The sequence below is a fragment of the Dromaius novaehollandiae genome, chromosome 4 (genome assembly GCF_036370855.1).
Source record: "Dromaius novaehollandiae isolate bDroNov1 chromosome 4, bDroNov1.hap1, whole genome shotgun sequence".
Taxonomy (NCBI): Eukaryota; Metazoa; Chordata; class Aves; order Casuariiformes; family Dromaiidae; genus Dromaius; species Dromaius novaehollandiae.
Window position 1 is genome coordinate 37,956,671 of NC_088101.1, and position 20,962 is coordinate 37,977,632.

At 37.3% G+C, this 20,962-nt stretch overlaps 1 protein-coding gene across 6 annotated transcripts in view; it reads left to right on the forward strand.

Moving 5' to 3' along the window:
- Positions 1-20,962, forward strand: part of ARHGAP10 (Rho GTPase activating protein 10) — a 150,360-nt gene that overhangs the window by 89,979 nt on the left and 39,419 nt on the right. For all 6 annotated transcript variants that reach the window (XM_026106359.2, XM_026106361.2, XM_064510799.1 and 3 more), the window contains 4 exons: positions 559-617; positions 3,180-3,285; positions 3,908-4,067; positions 18,608-18,758. In XM_026106359.2, the coding sequence (XP_025962144.1) occupies positions 559-617; positions 3,180-3,285; positions 3,908-4,067; positions 18,608-18,758 (476 nt within the window). The remainder of the gene's footprint in view (positions 1-558; positions 618-3,179; positions 3,286-3,907; positions 4,068-18,607; positions 18,759-20,962) is intronic.

The window sequence follows — 20,962 nt, forward strand, 5'->3', positions numbered from 1 at the left end:
AGTATTTCCCATCTGAGTGTTTTCTACAGTATTTCATAAGCATCAATAAAGTCAACTTTAATAAACGAAGGTTTTAACGCTGACATTTTAACTCTGATATCCATTATTCAGTACATTTTTCATTTATGACTAAGGTTTTCAATTTCAATTTCTCCATTTGAGAAGATTTAGAAGTTTGATTTGCAGATGGTTGCTGTTCAGCAAACTTAACTATTTTAGGCCATTATTTTTTTCCATCAAGGCGCTGACTTGTGACTCTTCGTATTTTGAAAATATGTATGAACAATGAATTACATAGTGTATGTATACAATTTTCATCTGTGACATGTCTAAATGTTTTAATTGGAAAAGGTGCTTATGCTAGATTGGAGGCATCAGTTCAGCTCATGGAATGTGTCCATTTGCTCTGGAAATCATTGAAATCCAAGGGCCACCCTGAAAACAGCTTCCTCCAGTGTGAGGATCATACTACTGAATGTTAAAAAGCTTTCCTGCTTAGAATAAAAACATATAGAAATGAATACAGATAAATTTACTTATGTCATCCTTGTTTTACAGAAGTCTTCCAGAGCCCCTAATGACGTATGAGTTGCATGGAGAATTCATCGTTCCTGCCAGTAAATATTTGAGTATAGTTCAAATAGAAATCTTTCCTGATAGTACTGTTGTGTCTCAGGAGCACACTGCAAATGCAGTTTAAGAAAAATTGTTCAACACAGTAAAAATATAGGTATAAGAAATAATAAAAGCTTTAAAAATATGGATGTTTTAACAGACAGACAGGTTTGTGGCAGACTTAGCATAGTGTGATACTTCTATGTAAAAATTTTTGGCTAGGCATTCAGAATATGCTTTCATGTTACCTTAACTGTATAAAGATAAACATCCTATAATGGGATTGTGATTTTTTTTTCTTCCATTTATGAAGAGTATGAAGTTTAGTAAAAGAAAATATACGAATTCAGGCTCATTTGAATCCTTAAAGCACTGTTGCCTGACCCTTGTTTTCAGTACCTTGTTAGGTCTGTATCGAGGCTGGCTTGACTGTTCCTCATATATTAGTAGAAGAAAGGAAAGTACAGGTCAAATTATACTATGGCAGTTAACATACAGATTTGGAGAAGAGGGAATAGCAGTTGTAGTTCAGCTGTACAGTATCTAATGTGCATGGAATTTTTTGGAAGAGGATAGAGGAAAACTGTATAAGAAAATTTTTGGCAAAGTATCGAACAGATATTTAGCTGATTTGCTTTCCAGCCTGTAGCATTTCTGGCAGACTGTGTGAAGTAAAATTAAAATAAACTTTGAGACAATTACTTTATCTTCTTCGGTTTGCTGTAATGACTTTACAGAACTGCAGAATGTGCTTGCTTATGGTCTTTAATTCAAAATGAGAATTAGTCCATGAAATTCATTGCCCCAAAACATCTTGGAGGCCAACTACTTGAGCAGACTTCAAGTTACTTACCTAGATAGTGAGTCTGCCCATTTGTATTGGAAAGTTTTAAAGTTATTTCTTGACCTATGAAGTTTTGCCAGCAGTTTCTCACTGTATTTTCCCTTTTCTGTTTTTTAGTCTCCTTCATAAGAGAATTAAAATGAAGCTACTTATTTTAGTATGTTATTCATAAGTAGCAAACGTTTTTGTAGAGGTGATGATTCTATGTAGTGGGGGAGGGAAATTTAATCAACATTGCAGACTTTGGTTACCATATATTTAAAAATAGGTTTCCAGTGTTGTTTCCCATGTTGGCTATTAAAAAAAAAAAAAAAAACAGGGAATAATGAGTATCCTTTTCTCTGCAACTCTTAAAAAAAAAAAAAAAAAAAAAGATAAAAGATAAAAGGTTCTCTTTCCAATTGTCTTGCTTTAAATGTGTAATTTTAGATTGTAACTATGTAAGTCTTGACAGCATTTTGTGATTAATTTGCTTAACTGTTCCTTAATTAGGGTTTGTGATTTCACATATGTTTAAAGTATTCTTGCTTTAAAAAAGGCTTAGGTTTTTGCGGCTGTCTGAATTTTGATCAACTGATTAGAAGCTAAACACTTTGCATTTTCATGACCTTTTCTTCTTGCAATTGGTCCAGGGGTATTCTCTGCAAAAGAATTAATAAAATAAAATAAAATGAAATCTGTAACACTATGCTCTGAAGAAATACAGGGGTCTTTTATATAAAATATACTTAACAATCAAAGTTAACTTAAAATAAAATGTGATCTGATGAGTGGTCCTGGTATCAAACTTCTTGCACTCACAGTAGGGTCTTAATTTTTCTGTTTATGTACCTAAGTACTACATATTATTATACAGAAGAGAAGTACTTCCATTCCTTTCATTGTAAGCTACTACTCAGATGCAATTCTGTGACTTAATAGAGCTTTGAGAAATAGGAAGGTGTTTTATATCTAACTTTTATAAATTCTTGTTTTCGTGTGTGTACTACAGAAGCCTACAGTGGCCAAAATTATTCAATTCAACAAACATGCACACACACATATGAAAATAAAAAGCCCCTTGCTTATTTTTACTTCATTTCTGTACTGTACTAGAGAGGGATGTTGTTGTTATTCAGGAGCTTTACCTTGGTAATCTCACTCAGTAGTTTGTCTTTCCCGTGATTACTGTTCTGTGTCTTCAGAGGTCATTAGATTTTCTGAGCATTTTAAGCTGCCATGTTATCTTACGCAGTTTCCAACGCAAGGTTGCATAGATGCAGTGTTATTAGCTGCATAGTACTAGCAAAACTGAATTCTAGTCATGAGGACAGTTAATGATGCTATAAGGTGAAGAAGTACAGTTTCACTCTGGCTTTTCACAAAGACAAAGTTGCAAGAAGTAACATCGCTGTCACCTTGCAGTGTATTTGTAAGCAGATGAGTTTGTTGCAGCAGAATAGTAACTACATCTGTCAGTTTTCAAATATAGATGAACAGACAAAGGCATCCTTTTGCAGGTGGATTGAAAGATAAGTTCACAAAGGAAGTAAACAAGCAGTTCTAGAACAAGATTACTTGTGAAAACAAAGCACATATGTTCAATTTTGCTATGTTTGGAGATATGTAAGTGTTGCAGCAGAATGTATGCAGTAGGTTTCTGTGCAGGGGTGGGAGAAGCTTTGTGTTTCTGTGGATTTTTTTTTTTTTTGAGATAGTTATTTGTTTCTGTGTCCTGTAGAAAGTGGGAGTCCTGAATCTCGAGTTAATGCTGTTCACTTCTTGGTCCATAAACTTCCAGAAAAGAACAAAGAGATGCTAGATATTCTGGTGAAACATTTAGCAAAGTAAGTACCCTGACCTCCTTCTTATTTTGTCAGAACTCTTGTCCTACCTTCGTTTAACTATGAAGGGCCTAGTTAAGTGTGGCTGGAGCTGAAGCCCATCATGATGCTGTCATACACAATACCAAGAACCAAACGTGCAAAAGCAGACAAGACGTTTGACTCATGCTGTGTGTATTTTGGAGAGGAAGGCAGAAATCTAATCCATTAATGAAGCCATATAAGTATTTACTTTAGCAGTCCTGCCAGCAGTTGAGGTTTGATTGAAGTGAGAAAGGGAACATTATACTTTCTTTTTGCAAATTCTGGCAAAGCGAATAGTGGAGATCTGTTAGCAAATTTAGGTTGGTTTCACACTTGCCCTGGTTCAAGGCTAAGTGCATTGTATATACTTAAGTTCAATAAGAGACTGCTTTTGTTTTTAAATTGCCAATGGAAGAATGGCTTTTCTGTTTTCCAGAATTCAGTATGACTTTATTTGAGGAAACTTTGCACAAAACAAACTTTTAAAACTTGGATTAAGGAAATGTAATGTTTTCATTTGTAAAGTAGACTGCAGTTTCCAACAGTAATGGAAATTTTTCATAACCTATTTCCTGTTTTTCCTTCAATTCTTTTCAAAAAGTGTTTCAAAGCATGCCAAGAAGAATCTAATGACTGTAGCAAATTTAGGAGTAGTATTTGGACCAACCTTAATGAGGCCACAGGAAGAAACTGTAGCAGCCATCATGGACCTGAAGTTTCAGAATATTGTGGTCGAAATACTTATAGAAAACCACGAGAAGGTAATGTTTGATGCATCTCCACACTTCTGAACATTGCTTGAAATGATCTGCTAGGCTTACTGTGTAGCCTGAAGTTAAGTATCACATTATAAATTACTTGATTTCTCAAGAATATCTTCTGTATATTGTATAGTTTTGGCCATTTATACTTAATAAGCACTCCTGTATATATGTAAAATGATGTTTCAGGATGCATGTTTTCTGGCAGTAGCTTCTGTGTATATAGTATACAAATAGATTTTCATTATCATATTTGCATATGCCGTATTATCAGCAAATGTGATACAAGGCTGGAAAAGAAAAAGCTCAGGCTTAGTTTTCAGCTCTTCCATTAAGTAGTTTGACCAAGGTCTCACTGAACTAATTGCTTTGTGTCTTGGTTTTTCTCAGAGTTCACACAGTAGAAAGATGACTTTAATGTACTATGAATTTTATAGGTTAAAAAAAACATTATGAGAGAGCTAGGTGTTAACATTTCCTTGTGTTTCAGCTGTGCCTGTGTTATTTTAAGACTTTGCATTTGAGGTAACACTGAAAATGGAAGTTGCTGCTGCTGCTGTGGCAGCTGCCGGTTACTGAGATACCTTACCCAAACGAGGTGCTGCCCAGTGCAGATGTCCAGAATTACCACTGCGTGTTATCTGGACTCTAGAATTGAAGGGGGAAGAAGAAAAAAAAAAAAAGGATATACTTTACTGTTCTCGCTGTTTGGCTGGTGCTTTGAGAGTCTTTCATATGCAAGCTGACTTCTGAAACTGGATGTCTGAGATAATCTGCTTGTCTGTGTCAGATTCTTTTCTTTTTTTTTTTTTTTTTTATTCTTTCTTGAGCGGGATACTGGGGCAATAGGTAGCATCTCCCTGCCTCCCAGTCTGAAAAAAATTGCTTTGAAAGAATTCTAGGATATGCTCTTTCCCCCTCTTCTTTCTTATGCACTCTGAGCGGTGAAATAGTTATTCCTTTTAAAGGTCAACAGTGTTGAAATTGGCTAAGTCAAGTCTTATCTACTCTAAATAACGTCCTTCACAAGTTTTTCTGACAATGTAATTATGCCACCTCCCTGAATGATGCAGACTAGGCAAAACTTCTGTTGGTATAGCTGTATCCACATGGTGGATTTTTTTGGCTCAATTGACTTAGGGTGTAATTCTAAGCACACACACACACACACACACACACACACACACACACACACACACACCGCTCTGGCAGATATTTTTCTGTTGGAAAAATCTTGTGCTGTAGATATGGCTGAAGTCCTCAGAGATAAATATTCTAAGAGGTGTAAGCTGCTGTTCATTTTGGAGTCTGTAAATGAAGGTAAACCTTGAAGTAAGCTCATGATTTTGAGGCTATTGCAGTGACTGTACAAGTTAAGAAAATAGAGCAAGCAGGGCCAGGGTGTTTTAATGGTATATGGAGGTTGAATTTAGTTGTTTATTCAAATCACTAGATCGCCTCAGTTTAGCACCTGCTTATTGTTGTGCAACCTTAGTCACTTCTATGTCTTTAAAAACTAGACTTCAATTTCATGTTTTAAACATTAATTGTAGTGTTTTTTCTCGTTCCTCTGAAAATGTGGAGAAGTGGGGAATGGAAAGTACCTCAGAATGATGCTGCAGCATTTTCCGCAATTTTTATGCTCTCTTTAGAACTAGGGAGGCTATAATTTTTTTAAAGGAATTTCTGTCGTTTCATTTCTAACAGTGAACTCACCATCAGTGGTCTGCCTACAACGACCTCTCTCCCACGCTAGAGTTGCTTCCAAGATGGAAGGAAGCCTGAAGTGTGACCTCTGTGTATTTATAGCAAAGCAGGTGCAGAGGTGTGTATTCAGGCAGTGCAGCAATTTTATAGTCAAATTGAGTATGTTGCTATTATAAATGAGCCTTCTTCCCTTAGGGCAGGCCAGGAAGCTGCTACTAAAGGCAGACAGGCTTATTGTCAGTCTAATGTTCATTTTATATTGTTATTTTGAATTTCTATGTGTTTCAGGCTTTCTAAGAGTCTTGCATTTGTGTTGTTTTATTTATAACCCTGGTGAAGTCCCAGGAAAAGTCACCAGCTGTGGGTATAAAATACTTTCAAATGTTTGATGGAGCCACTAATCTGCCTCTCTGCTCATTATTAGCAACTTTTGCTAATAGAAGCTAAATTTGGAATTGTTCAAGTGTGGTGGGGTCAAGATGGAGGTGTACTGACAGAAATTTGAAGCAACACTTAGCATTTCCTGCCTATCTAATTTATAGCTTTGGCAGGCTATGGAGAGGCACCTCTTTTCCTCTGTGGCAAATGAAATGACTAACAAACTTCCAAACTGTAGAAGCAACAGCAATCGTCATTTCCAGTCTAAATACAGTGATTTGATTAGCAAAATGTTAAAAATTGTTATGATTCCTCAAACTCTTTTTAAATTCCATTAATGTTTATTATGCTTTGTTGTGTGGACAGCTTTACTGAAGGAGCTCCACAATTCATTTTTAGTAGAAGGCATAATTAATTGGGTTACTGACTTTGAAATCCTGTTGCAGTAACTCCACTATTATCACTCTGCTGAATCCTAATTAGAGAACTTCTATGCAATTTGTGTGTGGAAAAACTGGATCTGGGGAGCTGCCCTGGGATAAGAATATCTTGCTTAATGCAGAAGCTGTTTTTTTAAGCTTTGTTGATAAGCACATTATTTCCTGCTAGCTAGAAACCAGTCAGTGCAACTTTCACCTTGTTTACAGACTGCGTAGGTACTTCAAACCATGGTTGGGAACCACTTATAGTAGGTTGAAAAGGAGATACTTTGCAAATATCAGACCACTGATGAGGCTGAATGCCAGAACCTAAGACTGTTCAGCCTGATGGGTCATTTAAGTGGCATTAGAATTGCAGCGTGATTAAGACTAGAAGGGGTATAGGAGAATGTCAAGAAAATATTTATTCAGCTTTTCTTCTTGTCAGTTAATAGATAAGTTTTTCACCAGTAGAGAGTTTCTCAATGCCCAGCCAGATGAGTTATGGAAGCAGATTTCTACTTCGAATGAAAAGGGAAAAATAGACCTAAGCTGAGACAATATTTTGCCCAGGATTCTCACAACCAACAGTTTTTGAAAGGAGGCAACTTCCCAACCCCTCGAGGGAAAAATAGGCCTGTGAGTCGTCTTGCTTGCGTCTGTCACATGGCTCTAGGGGATGTGCATGTTCAGCTTTGATATTCAAAGGACTTTGTAGTTTTTCCTGGAAATGCTATGTTTTGTACCGACTGGCTGGGTGCACCAGCCCTCCTGTTGCCCTTCACTTTGAAGTTTTTTTAATGTCAGTGTCATTTCATGCTTGTTTGTCTGTTTTGTCCTCTTCTACCTTGTCATATCTGTTTGGTCTCCCTTGATTTCCATGTTCCATATCCTTCCCTTCACTAAAAAAGCATCAAGAGATTCATGCCTATCATCACTGTGTTCATTTACTCTGCAGCTAAACCTTTTCTTGGTACTTCTTTTCTGAGATAATGAACTCAGGGGTTGACTACTGCTGTGTTACCACAGTGCCTGGAACAATCTTTACTTGTTCTTTAGGTAATCCTGTGATGAGTAAGGATAGTCAACTTGGACATGAAAAAGATGTTACCTTCTCTTTCCCTCCCCTGCCCCCCATCAAATAGTTTGAAGGACAGAAATTTATTTTTCTTCTCAAGGATTTCACAAACTGAGAATCTCTCACATCTCAGCAGTTCTGGTCTTGTTTCCTGAGTTGCACTAAGGAACAACAGCAGTACACTCCACAACAGCATGAAGAGCATGCATGTGATCTTCTTGCTATTCTTTGTAATGTTTTGGCGTCTCATTGGAATGAATGTCACCATTTAAAGGGGTTATTTATTTGTCATTTAGAAATGCCTCAATGGTAACGTGAGCCATTTTGGTTTCTCAGTTCCCTGAACATTATTTTAAGAGGAAAAAGAATAGGATAAAAAAAGAAGGCTAAGAAATGGAAAGAGATGAGGGAAGAGGTTGGAAAAAAAACTTAGTGGGACTGGAATATATAAACCAGCATATGGGGGAGGAGAGAATAGTGAGTACAAATAGTAAGACTGCAAAAATGGAAAGGAGATAAAAATTACAGTGAAAGAAAGTTGGGAGAAGAAAAGAGAAAGTCTAGATAGGAGTCCCTTCAGGTGGTTAGGAAGCCAGAGTCTGCTGAAAGGGAATGGTCGTCGTAAAAGATACTTTTTTCTAGAATTCAGACAGCCTGTAGGCAAAATTAGCTCAAAGATGTTCATTTTGAAAAAGTGTGCTACTTCCTATATAAAGACCAAAGGCTGTCTTCACTTGTTTTCTTTGTTCATCTTTTCATAAAGGGCAAGGATTTTACATACTTGAGACAAAATATATCTTGGTTTTAGCTTTGTTTCATTCATAACTTAGTCATGTGGAGAATTTTTTCAGTGTTTTAATTTCTCATTTTTTAAGTAGGCACTTTTATAATATTTCTTTAACTAAAGGGAAGAGAAAAATTTTATACTACTGAGCTCTTAAGCCAATATCAGCTTCATGTAGTAATACTTAAAAATCTTTAGTCTTAAAACAGATCACAGTATATAATACTTAGAATATTAATGATACAGATGGGAGAACCAGAAGCAGGTGAAGTCAGTTGTTCATCTGAGAGTATGAAGTGGTACTGTCAGGTGTGGGCTATGAGTCTCCACTTAGTAACCACTGTATGTTTAAAGGAGTTCTGTTACAGGCAAATCCTTAAGAACGTTCAGGGCATAGTGGCACTGCTATCATTTAAATTAAGACCATTTTTGACAACACTGCAGATCATTTAAAGTGCTGGTAAAGGGACATATGAGAAATATTAAAAAGGGCTTGTTTCAGCTTTCATGTTGCTTTGCCTTTGACTGCAACAGGGGACCAAGAAGCAATGCATTGCAATTGTGGTGGTTTGCTGTGAAGTAGCAATTTGAAACATCCCCAAGCTGAATGTTTCTCAAGTCAACAAGTGTTTGACTTGGGAATAAGTGTACACTAAGACATCTCCAGTAAGGCAGAGTTTGGAAAGCAATACATGAGCCTCAGTTCAGGAAGGCATTCAGCCTGTGCTGAAGTTTAAGCACATTACTATCAGAAGTGTCACTGAAATTACTCTTGGACTTAATTCAAAGTACAAGTAATTCAAAGTAAGCCTTAATGCTTAGCTGGCTCTAAAGAAAAGAGCTGCAGGCACAACAAGGAACTCCATCATGTTTTCTGGTGGAAGTCACAGCAGCTCTTTCGTTCCGATATAGCGTGTGTAAGCTCAGTAAGCCCTTTCTCTGCTCTGTGGTTTGCAGAGAGCTCTTCCATGTGAGAGAGATGCATGATGTTGTAACTGACTACAAATCTCTGTTTCATTTAAAAGACTACTGTTTTCTAAATCTTGATTTAGTTTATGGCCTAGTAAGAAGGCTGTGTACCAAATCTCCATGCACGTTTATGATTGCCAGTGATGACATTAAAAGGAGCTGCATCTGGATCAATACTTGGACTGGTATGGCCATTGGACTGCTCCAAAAGAATTAAAACATGTACTGTGAGTCACCATATTAGACTAAAAAAATAGAAGAAATACAAAAGCCATGCTCTCAGAGATAAAAAGCAGTCTGCTAAAACGCTGCACTATAAATACATGGCACATGTACAAATACATGGGCACACATTACTGCCTTCTTGATGGGAACTTCCCTCAACTTTATATGAAGTTTCTGAATGATACAGACCTCATCTTCAAAGTGCAGCACAGACAGTGTCCCTAAGCACGTAAATAGAAGCGATGATAAGGGAATGGAATTCAGATGGCTGTTTCTTTCAGTCTGGATGGTCACAGCACTGCACTTGCATGTGTGGTGGAGAAGCCAAAGGAGAAGCACTTGTGAAGAATGCCAAAATAGGTGTTCTAAATAAATTTTGTTAGTGAAAGAAAGTATTCTGTGAAACACTGCTAGACAAGGGGAGGGGAGTAATTCTTGCATTCCTGAAGAGTTTAAAAAGTGAATTATTATGCAGAAGCAGTGCGACCTAAGAATTATACTTTATTTCAGCTTCCTATGGTAAGCGAAGCATTGAATTTAAAAACTCTATTTTTTTTCTTGCTTTATATTGGCTAAGCTGATGTAAGTGGCTTCCTGCCTGATTGCTGCCGATGACAGACCACTGGGTAATAGTGCAAGATGTGCTCATGTTTTTGTCTGCCCTCATCAGAATTCTAGTGAGCTTTTGCCCTACCAAAGAGGTTAGTGTATTTCAATCCATTTTAACAGATTTTTAAATAAATATGATGTGGCAGTCAGCTGATAATCCTTTATTTCCAATATTTTTGTGTGCAGGCCACTTACACTAATGAAGCATCAGTACTTTATTGCACTAGGCGCTAGACATACACGTGAAGAATATATATTCTTTGCCCTCAAAACCTTGCAGTCATAACGTAAAATAAGAAATAGATTTTAACAAAAACAAAGAGCAGAAAATATTGTACAAAGCAAGGAATGATACAAATCCTTATAATGGCAGCAGGGAAATTACTGCAGGAGAAAATGTTGGCAAGGCTATATGATACAGTTGGGATAGTGTCACTTCCGAAGACACTGACATTCATTCTGATGCTTTGTGCAACGACAGCATAGTAGCGGGTCAAATGTACTTTTTATTCTCAAAATATAATTATTCATATTCTTGTTGATTAATTTTGGGGAAATCTGGATGTGAAAATAATATATATACACACATATATATATTTTAGAAAAAAATAAAATCTCCATTAAAATTTAAGGGGAGATCATGTTCGTTTGTATCTGCTCATGATCTTCTCTCTGACCTCCAACTTATGTTCTTAAGTGCTGCCCTTTATCTTCTCAGGAATTCTCACACTCTTTGCAAGAGAAAATACATGCAAACATTCTCCTTCTGCATTGTTTTCCCTTTAGTAACTAACAGTATGTAATATGTTTTAGAAAGTCAGGTAATTGAACTGAGTATTTCATCTTTTTATTTAAAGGGCTTTTTTTGTCCCTTTAAGTATTTCCTGTAACTAAAGGAGGTACACAAAGCCATTATGTGAAGGTATATTAGGGAAGGACAACCTTTTTTAAAATACTTTCCTTGGTGTGAGTTACAATAGGCGAGCATAGAAGAGAAGGTGAATCTGCTGTTTCTGCTCATGTGGTGGACAAATGTGTGTTATTTCAAGCCTGGTGTATTGTTAGCTCTCTCATTTCCTTCAATGAATAAAATGGGTTGGTTGATAGCAATGAACAGGCTGCTATCAGGAGCATTCTTCTCATGAATTGTTAAAAGGTGAAATGAGATGTGATACAGTGGAAGTCGCAGTCTTTGTAGCAGGAGTGCTACTTTTAGAAAAGGCTGAGTCAACAAACTCATAATTTGCAAGTGATCAAAGGACACACGTTTTAACCTTGGTATGTTTTTTTTGTTCATCCTTTCACAGCTGTCCTCCAGACTGTAATCTCATGTTTTACAGCCTATGTTTAGTTTCTTCTTTAAAGCTCAAACATGAACTATGTGGTTCAAGGTAGTCAGGCCAAATGAGTCGTTTTAAGAGTTTGCATACATCAGGTATGCCTGCAAATGTCCTCGGTTCTTTTCTCACTCTAGCAGTTTGGCTTCCAGTGGCTTTTGTATTAAGAGGGGCCAGATAGCAGGTGTTACGATTTTACTATGAGATTGAGACCTATAGTGTCCACAAGTCTCTCAAAGCAGTGTTTCATTTGGTTATGGTAGCCAGGCTGCGAGGCGGATTGTCTCAGCAAATGACATCTTTGCAGCAATGAGAAGGCTGGCTGGGAACTTCTCTTTTTAGAGCTCTGTGGGTTGTCCTTTGGCTCTCGGCCAAGGATGTTTCCTGTTTCTAGCTTTGACTTTTATCCAGTTACTTTTCAGGCTGCACACTCTTGTTTCACTGTAACTAAATAGTGTGTGCCAGGCAACATCAACAGCACTATTAATGCTTGCTTGTTGGTGGCCCTCTAGAGGTTTAGCTTCAGGCATCCCTCAAATCTGATCTGATTTTTTTTCCCCAAATATAATGATTGTGAATACTGTATAAAAGTGTTTTATGGTTTGTAGTGGAATTCAAGCCTCAAAATCCAAACCCTCAGAAAATCTGCATCCCGTGCAATCTCGTAGAAGCCAGTGCACAGCAAATCGTATATAATAGTGTACGGCTGCCGAAGCACAAAGCTTGGGAGAACTACTTTGAGGCAGGCACACCTGTGTTGGAGCGGACACAGTGGTAACCTTGAGGAGGTAAGTAACTTCAGAATTCTAATAAAGTTGTTGATAATTTTTATTGAAGACTTTGGAAAGCTTTTTTGAAAACAATTTGCGCGATTTGTAGAAATAACCAGCTTTATCACCTTATGTGCACTGAAAACAGTTTCTGTTTAGATGTCAATAATTTCTGGTGCATGTATTTTATATCTATTGAATTGTATGTATGAGAACTGGAAGGAGAAAAGGATCATGTTGACCAAAACCAGTAATGAAATGGGTTGATCTATTGTCCATAATAAATCAAAATGCAAAAAGTCAAAACCCCACATTTTCTGACAAATATTACTTCGCATATGAAAGATTTCAATAATATTTAGTTTTAGAACTTTCATAAAATGGTTATAATCAATACAAAAATCAATTTTGAAATAAAACTTTTGGCCTCTCCTTCTAGAAGTTAATCTTTGTAGTTTCTATTATAATTAAACTTTTAATTTTTCAGTAGCTCCTGTTAGGTTCTGCAATCTTTCCAATTAAAAAATCTAGAACTGTACATCATATTGAATGTGTTTCTCACTGTTAAAAATATAGACTATAATTTGAATATTAATGGCTGAGCTGCCCCTTTTATGGCAATGTATTTTAAGATGTATAGAATTTTACATCCTTATTTTCACCTTGCACTTCCTGAAATGCTTATATCTACAGTAAAATTACAACTTGCCATAAATGGTATTCTTGCTTTATGTTTGCAGACAATGGCACGAGGAATGGCACAGCCACTGTCTTCATTACCCTGAGAGATAAAATGCTTATGAATTCTAACAGGGTAAGAACACATTGTGAACCACCAAAACAGTGGGCCTCTTCTTCTGAGCAGTTTTGTCTCTAATATATATTTTTTGTTTTTGTACAGATTGCTGGACCTCAGCTGAATTGAATTTCCATTACACTGGAAAAAAAACTAAGTCAAGAAAAGACCATAGTGGTGATAAGTTTCTCTTATGCTGTCCCATTAGCTGCTGGACCACCAGATCTTAAATTACTGTATATTATAGCCAATTATCATGGAAATGCAAGTATAATAGCCATAAGATGTATGGGGACAGGGCAGTGTATGTGGCCCAGGTGGACAGCGTTTTATATAGTTCAATAAACATCAGTTGAAGTGTGTGTCTGTGTGTGTGTGTGTCTTATTTACCAACTGCAATTCAAGTATATATTGAAGGGAAATTGCCCAGATAAAAACCTGTACTAATGTTCTTCCTGCCTTGAGAAATACTGTCCTCTAAAAATACTACCGTAGTAGAGGTGGTTATACTAGTAGCAGAGTTTCATAGGGTTCAAAATGACCTTGGAGTTCTAGCATCCTTTTTTGCAGTAGATAGCAACCTCTGGCATGCTGATTCTTTTCCATGTATTCAAGGATAATAGATGCATGTTCTGAGTGGTTGGTGCTTATGAGAGTGAAATGAGGGTTTTGTCTTGCAACAAAATCATGGCACAAATTTAAGTTAATTTTTTTAATATAAATTTATTCTCATAAGCTCTATTACTAAGTCTCTAGGTTTTTTTCCCCCTGTTTCTCCTCCCACTCTGTCCTTGGTGTTTGCCTCCCACTGATTTTTAGAGGAAATTTTAATTACCCCAATGATACAAAGCAGACAGAGATGACCTTATGTCTGGGTCTTTTCCTAAGATGATTCCTGGCAAACATACTGAAATTCATTAATTAGTCCAGCTTCAGACCAGAAAGGACAGAGCAGTATTCCCATGTAGTGGCAGAATCTGCAGTTTCAGTACAGCTGTACATCTAGTCATGAATCTATGGAAAAGACCTAGTTAAAACAGGGTATTTCTAGCTATGGGTTTTTTGAATTTCTAAAACCAGCTCTACAATAGCTCAGGATCTAGAGTCCCATCACTGTTGTTGCAAATTAAGGGGAATCTGGCAAAATTCCTTGGGCTATTGCCATATGGATCTGCTACTAGAATACAGTATGATAATAAGTTGAATTTGGCTTATTACTCTCAAGAAATGCTTCCATAGACTTTGTGGGACCTAGGTTTAGAAATTGGAATGGCTGTAAGCAGGGGTGGTCTTGGTCTTGCTGCTATAGACAGAACTGTTATTAGCGGTACATATGCAAGACAGCGGTTTGTTTAGCTCTGTAAAGTATCCATTTTGTACTATTGCATATGGAGAAATAGGTCAAACATACCAGTGTTTTAAATAGCTCAACAAGAGTCTCATCTTTTTTGCTGTTGCTTTTACACTACAGGCTTGAAGACTGACCCACTGCTTAACTCAATGTGCATCTTTAAATTCTGCTTTCATATAAGAGCAAACCTAAACAACCATTTAAAATACAAACTAGCTGGAATAAGAGTGACTGATGGTAGAATCTGTTGCTTGATAAAATTTTGTGAGTTCTACATATGTCAGTTTTCTCGAGTATGTAAGTTGTTTCTTTTAGCTTTGGAGTTGGCCCCCAAGTAGATCAATAGCAGGATGCTAATGCTTCTGAGAACTAAATTGTAGAGGACTGATATTCTATAAACCCAGTGCAGTTTGGCCAAAGTCTGTAATACTATGTAACACTGGATGTGACTGCGATGTCCTTAACCTTTGAGGTTGGTTGGGTGTACATTTTTATTCTTTCTTGAGTGAGGTTATTCAATGACCAGGCTTCGTTCTTGTTTTTATGTAGGCATTAGTCTAAGTTGCTGTAACTTCTGCAGTCCAAATGAATGATGGTGGTAGGTCTGGATTTTTACTTGAGGGGATGGAATCCCACTCTGTTCTCCTGTGGGTGGGATTCCATCCTACTGGATGGTTGCCTTGCTGTGTCACATAGTAGCCACAGTTCGCAAAGCAAGGAGGTACTCTGAAGCTTTGTCAGGTGTGCTCCCATACTGTTGTGCAAGTAAGTCAAAGCACTGAAGTGTTGGTACCTTCTTGGGTGCCCTCCGAGTATATTGCTTGTATATTATTTTGAATCCCATCTCCTGTGCATATGCAGTGTACTTCTGATTACAGATCTTGCACAGCAGGAATCTTTTATTAGCTGTGAAACATTTATACTTAAATGCTTTTTAAATTATTAATAAGGCCAGGAGCAAATCTGAATTAAAAAAAATCTGTTCTCCCCACAACTGGAATAAAGCGTGCTTACTGACCTTATCTCAGAAATGAAACTTTGGTACCATTCTCTTATGCCAAAAATTTGAGAGTGGAGTGAGGTAAAAAAAAATGGGGTAAGTCTGATGCCCAGCTCAATATCTCTCTGCAGAAGGCAACTTTGACAGGAATCAGCCCAGCATCACTACTGGGTAGCACTGGGTTGCACAGAGCAGTGCTGTTGGGAAGCATTGCTGCACAATTCTGCCACTAGTTGGCCTAAAAGATCAAAATAAAGGTGATATGATTTAATCCCTTCTCACATCACCCAGTTCTTGGGTGGCTATGACCAGTTCAGGAAGGAGCTAGGAGTGGTAAGCCTTTCTCAGCTAGAAGAGAAATGACAGTCTTTTGAGAAGTTCCTCACAGTGAAAGAGAAGACTTAGTGCCACCAAATTTTGTTTTATGAGAGGAGGGATAACTGCTTTATAGATTATGATAGTGTCTGGGGGGACTCACGGCTGCCTGGCACAAATACCATTGTGTAGTTAGTGAGCATGTGCATGGACTTCTACAGTTTGAAGTGTGCTTTCAGTGCTTTATGTTTATTTCTCCTGTTTGTTGTGTAGGTTTGGGGCTTTTTTTCATAAAACAAAACAAAAAAACGCCAATTATTTTTCCTACCACATAGCTAGTTACAGTCAGAAATCTGTCTGGATTCATTACCTGCCTCTAGTTCATTATCCCGTTCCCTCTCTGGCACTGGATATCATTGATTAAGAATTGTCTTTATGGTTTTCCTGATTGCGTTTTGTTTTTGTGACTCTCTCAATCTCTCATGTTAGTAGTTTTACAAGAATATATTGAAAAATTCATGAAAGATCATGAAAAAACACTGAGGAACTTTACTGCAAGCTGTGCAAGTCACCTGCATGCAAGAAAGCTCATCTCTTACACAGTGCTCCTGAGGAATACTTGTTCTTCTCATCCATCATTGATTTCAGTGGAGATGCATGGATAAGGCTGTGCAAATAAACACAGCTGTGGAATGTGACATAGTAAACAATATGCTGAAACCTCTTGGCAGAGAACTACTTACTAGAGAGCCCAAATGCAACACTTAGTCTATGGAAAAGATGATATTAAAAGTTTTTGGTACTCTTGAATTTTTTAGAAGCAAATATTTATCCCTAAAATTGCTCAGTCTAGCCTTGTGCTTACACATAAGGGGGCAGTGTGGTACTGTTAGCCAAGTGCCTTGTAGGTGCGCCTTAGACTTCATTATTATATATTGCATCATGTTATAAGAAATGGCTTGAGAACTCTGAGCACAATTAGAGCTTTGTGACTGTCCGTGAGTGAAGCTGCGTCTGCGCTGGGGAGAAGCAGGTTGCACTGTTTTCTTTTCTCCTTTGTATAAATACTTCATTTGTTTATAGAGTTCTGTACATTATTTTGGTTCTCTCTCATAATCAGTGTTTGTAGGCACATGAAGGAGTAGGAGCCAGCTTTCTTAAAACTGGTATGGGGAAGTTCAAATTATGTCATTTCGCCTCCCCCACCCCAAGGGCAATATTCACCCACTGGGAGGGAAGGCAGTGTTTCCACTGGAGCTTTCCTTTGCGTACAATAGGAAGGCTTCCGGACCACTGCTGCCCAGTTTTGGCAGTATGATCGTTCTTCGCAGCTTTTCATGGGGAGTGGTGTCTCTGGTTATTTTGTACCGTCACAGTCTTCTACCTGTCAATGAGAGAGTGATCACGGAGTAACCACTTAATGACAAGAGAATAGCCAGCATATATGTTAAGTCCTTGGGTCATCTAATTCCAGCACACATAATATTCAGGATAACAGGTTAGGATATGATGGCATATAGTTTCTTATAATTTTAATGTGATGTCTTGAGTTGCTTACCACAAGGTGATTTTGGTGGTTTCCTTGTGTGTTGTGTAGCCTGGCACGCTTTTAGCTTCATGCTGCACCTGAGACATGCTGTAATAATCCAAAAATGTGTTATCTGTGGTGTCTCTTTATACACGAATTTCTACTTCATAAAAAGCTTCTCCTTTGAAGACTCATTATGAGTCTCCTTTTTGTAGCGTTTCCCATACAGATACTTGGCTTTGGAAAATTGCAGGGTACAGGAATACTGCATACTGTTACATTATATTTTGGTATATTACTATGTTGTGTTGCTGTAAGGTACCCTACAGTCACAGGGCTTCCTTTTTGTACAGCTGCTGTTTGCATTTTTCTTTATCTTCTGGTTTGTCTTTGATGAAATAAATAGTTAAGCTAATTTGTTCATGTGAATCTGCCATGATCAGCTGTAAAATGTTGCTATCAAATTGTGCATTGGCAAACTGATAATCTTCTACAAGTAAATCAACATCATTAGATTGTAGCTTGTATGTGGCAGTTAAAGTAAAAATGCCATCAACTTGAACAAATCCACATCGCTGTTTTATCCAGAGAGAAATGACATGGTATTTTGTATGGAGTGGTGATATGCTAATGGTCATAACTGAAAAGATAAAATGACAGAAAATGCAATCCTTTTTATATGTGTCTTTATGAATATCATCATTTAATAAAGATATGATTCAAATGTAATGGCTGACTGAAAAAGTTCTCACACAATATGTTACAAGCATCTCTCACTAAAAATCCCTTCCCCCAGAATTTCCTTCTTGCTCTCTTCAAGAGCATGCAATTTTTTTTAACTAGCTGAAAATATAATAATATCATAATTTTGAAAATTAAAATGGATATTTTGTCAAAATTACAGGTCCTAGCTAAAACTGTAAAACATCTTGGTTACTGGTTCGTAAAGTTAGTATCTCTCCCTCCCCCTCCATCCTAGCTGGCAAGCGTGGCTGCACATATTTTGTCTGTGGATTAACTGATTTGCAGCTTGGTTAATGTGTAGACAGTGCTCTTGCTTATTTTAATTTTGTATTTATTTATTTATTTATTTATTTTAAAAGCACTCATTAAAGACCTACGGCACACTCCCAAACTTGAAGGAATGAATTTTTGGCTCCTGTCTGCTTTGAACGAAATCCAAAGCAAATGTTGTTTGATAATGGTTTACAGTTGCATTACACAGGTTGCTCTTCGTGATAAATAATTGAAGCCCTTTGTGTTCTTGATTGCAGATTTTCAAAACCCTGCCTGATGCCACTTTCCCTGAGCCAATCTCTATGTCAGTATCTCCTCCACATGCCCCACCAAGGCAATCAAGAAGACAGGGACAACGTAATAAGAGGCCTCTGGCTGTGTATAATCTTTGTCTTGAGCTGGATGATGGTAAGATGTTAGTTATACTTTCAGTCTTTGCAGCAGATTGTTGTTAACTGTGTATCCTGTCTTTCATGGGTGTTTTTGCGTCACGCTTCATTGGTATATCTGTGTGCGTGCACATGCATGCTCGTTTAATTGGCTTGGAACATGTAAAGAAGCAAGGAGGGTATAGAGAGCATAGTTTTCTGACATGTTTAAAAGTAGGATGAACTGTCTTAAATATGCTTTTCCCCTCTAAAAAAGAAGCAGCTCCTATTTCTTTAGGGAAATCTCTTTGACCTCTGCTGAAGATTACACAGCCATAAGATAAATGGAGAGAGAACTAAAACTAAAGCAAATCTTTTATGAGAAGAGCTAATGCACTCTACTGTTAAATTCATCTGGATTAAAGGCTCAGGTCACCACTGCACTAGAGAATACTACTACTTCACTTGAATCTTTAATACCTTGGTGTTACTAGCAGTAAATACTCATAGACTTGCCTGACTCTTGAGTTAAAAAAAAAAAAAAAAAAGAAAAAAGAAAAGAAAAAATCCTGTTTTTGCATGGAGTCTGCAGTAGCAATGTACAGTGAGGCATAGGGTATACAACATCTTACATATTCTGACTGTTGGCCAGAAAAGTAATCATTTTTTTGAAATCTCATTGCTTGAGGGCACGTGCAGTACTGAGAAAGCAAGTCAGGGCTCATTTTATGTTAGATATTTTCCCCACCCTATTCCCTTTCTCCCTCCTGATGTTGTTAGTCAATTATACTTTCACTTGAAGAAGCATAGGATCGAGGCACAAAGTCCAGTTATCAGCAAGTGAAAATAAACAGGAAGATTTTGAACTCATGCACTAGTATGAGATTCGCTGTTGAACTGTCATTGAATCAGTGGTCAACAGTGGTTAACTTGATAAGGAAAGAGCACAAACAACAGTTCTAAATGCAAGTTTTAGAAATAAACTTAGTACAGCTTATTGTTTCAAAGCTGGTTTTAAAAAGAGTCTGCAAGAAATTCCACATGTCTGCCTTCAAGTTTAATTCACTAGAGACATGTAATCTTTGTTCCTTTCTTTTCCTGCATCAAATATGAAACTAAATGTATTGACTAGAAAGTGTTTAAGGTGCATCTACTTAAAAAGCTTAAAGCCGTGTTAATTTAAATAACATGCCACAGAAAGCTAAGAAAGCTCTTAAGCTGTATCTGCAATAATATATATATATTTCTTACAATTAAGACACTCTCAGAATTGTTTAAATCTAGTTTTGAATATGAATCCCAGTGAGTGACAACAAGTGCTGCAGCTTTTCTCCAATTCCATGCCTCAAAATGTACGCTGAGGAACTGACTTCAACCCTAAGCCAGTAGATGGGAAATACTTGATAGATGTTTGTTTAATGTAATATCCAAAAAACTGGTGTTACTGTTAAAAACTACTTTATAAATGCTTCATTTCTCCTAAATACTGTCCATATTTTTATCTAGTTCATGCATTCTGAACCAAGAGAAGAACGGGGATTGTTACAGGTTTCTAATTGTTGTATATCATACAGAACTTTGGTAGTTGTCTGGGAGTTTAGTGCAGTGAATTGCCAAGTAATCTAATATATCATTATAGATGGTAGAACTGTGATGAAGGCTGAATTGCTGCAACTGTGAAGTCATGGTTCTGTGATGTATGGCACTGAGTTTCAGTGGGAGCTGAGAATAATAATTTCCCCATGTGACTTCCGAAAAATAGCCCCTGTAGCATCTCCAGCTGCTGCCAAAGGTAGCAGCATCCTGTAGTAGCTCTCAATATCTTGTTGCTAGAAACTGGCTTTTGATAGGTGATTAGTCTGGACTATATGCTAATACCTATTTTATTTGCATTTTGGCCATATGGTTGTATGAGGAGTGGGGGTTGGGAGCTGGTACCGTGGTTATTTGGCCGGTGTGCAATATACATCGTCATATAGTATGTTAAGTCCAACTGCATCATGGCAGGGCCTGAGGAACTGCTCCAATGGATTGGTTTCGTAACACATAAATGAGCCAGGCTGATTAACTGTGTAGTCACTGACTAGAGCTCAGTGCCATGCTGTGGCCTTTGGTTACTTTCTTATGTGGGGTGGGGGAATAAAAGTGAGCCTGGGCTTTGTTCCATATTTACCTAGTTTCTTGGCCAACAAATGCATGTTTTATAACTGCTCTTTGGAAGATTTTATCCTGTGTGTGTTTTTA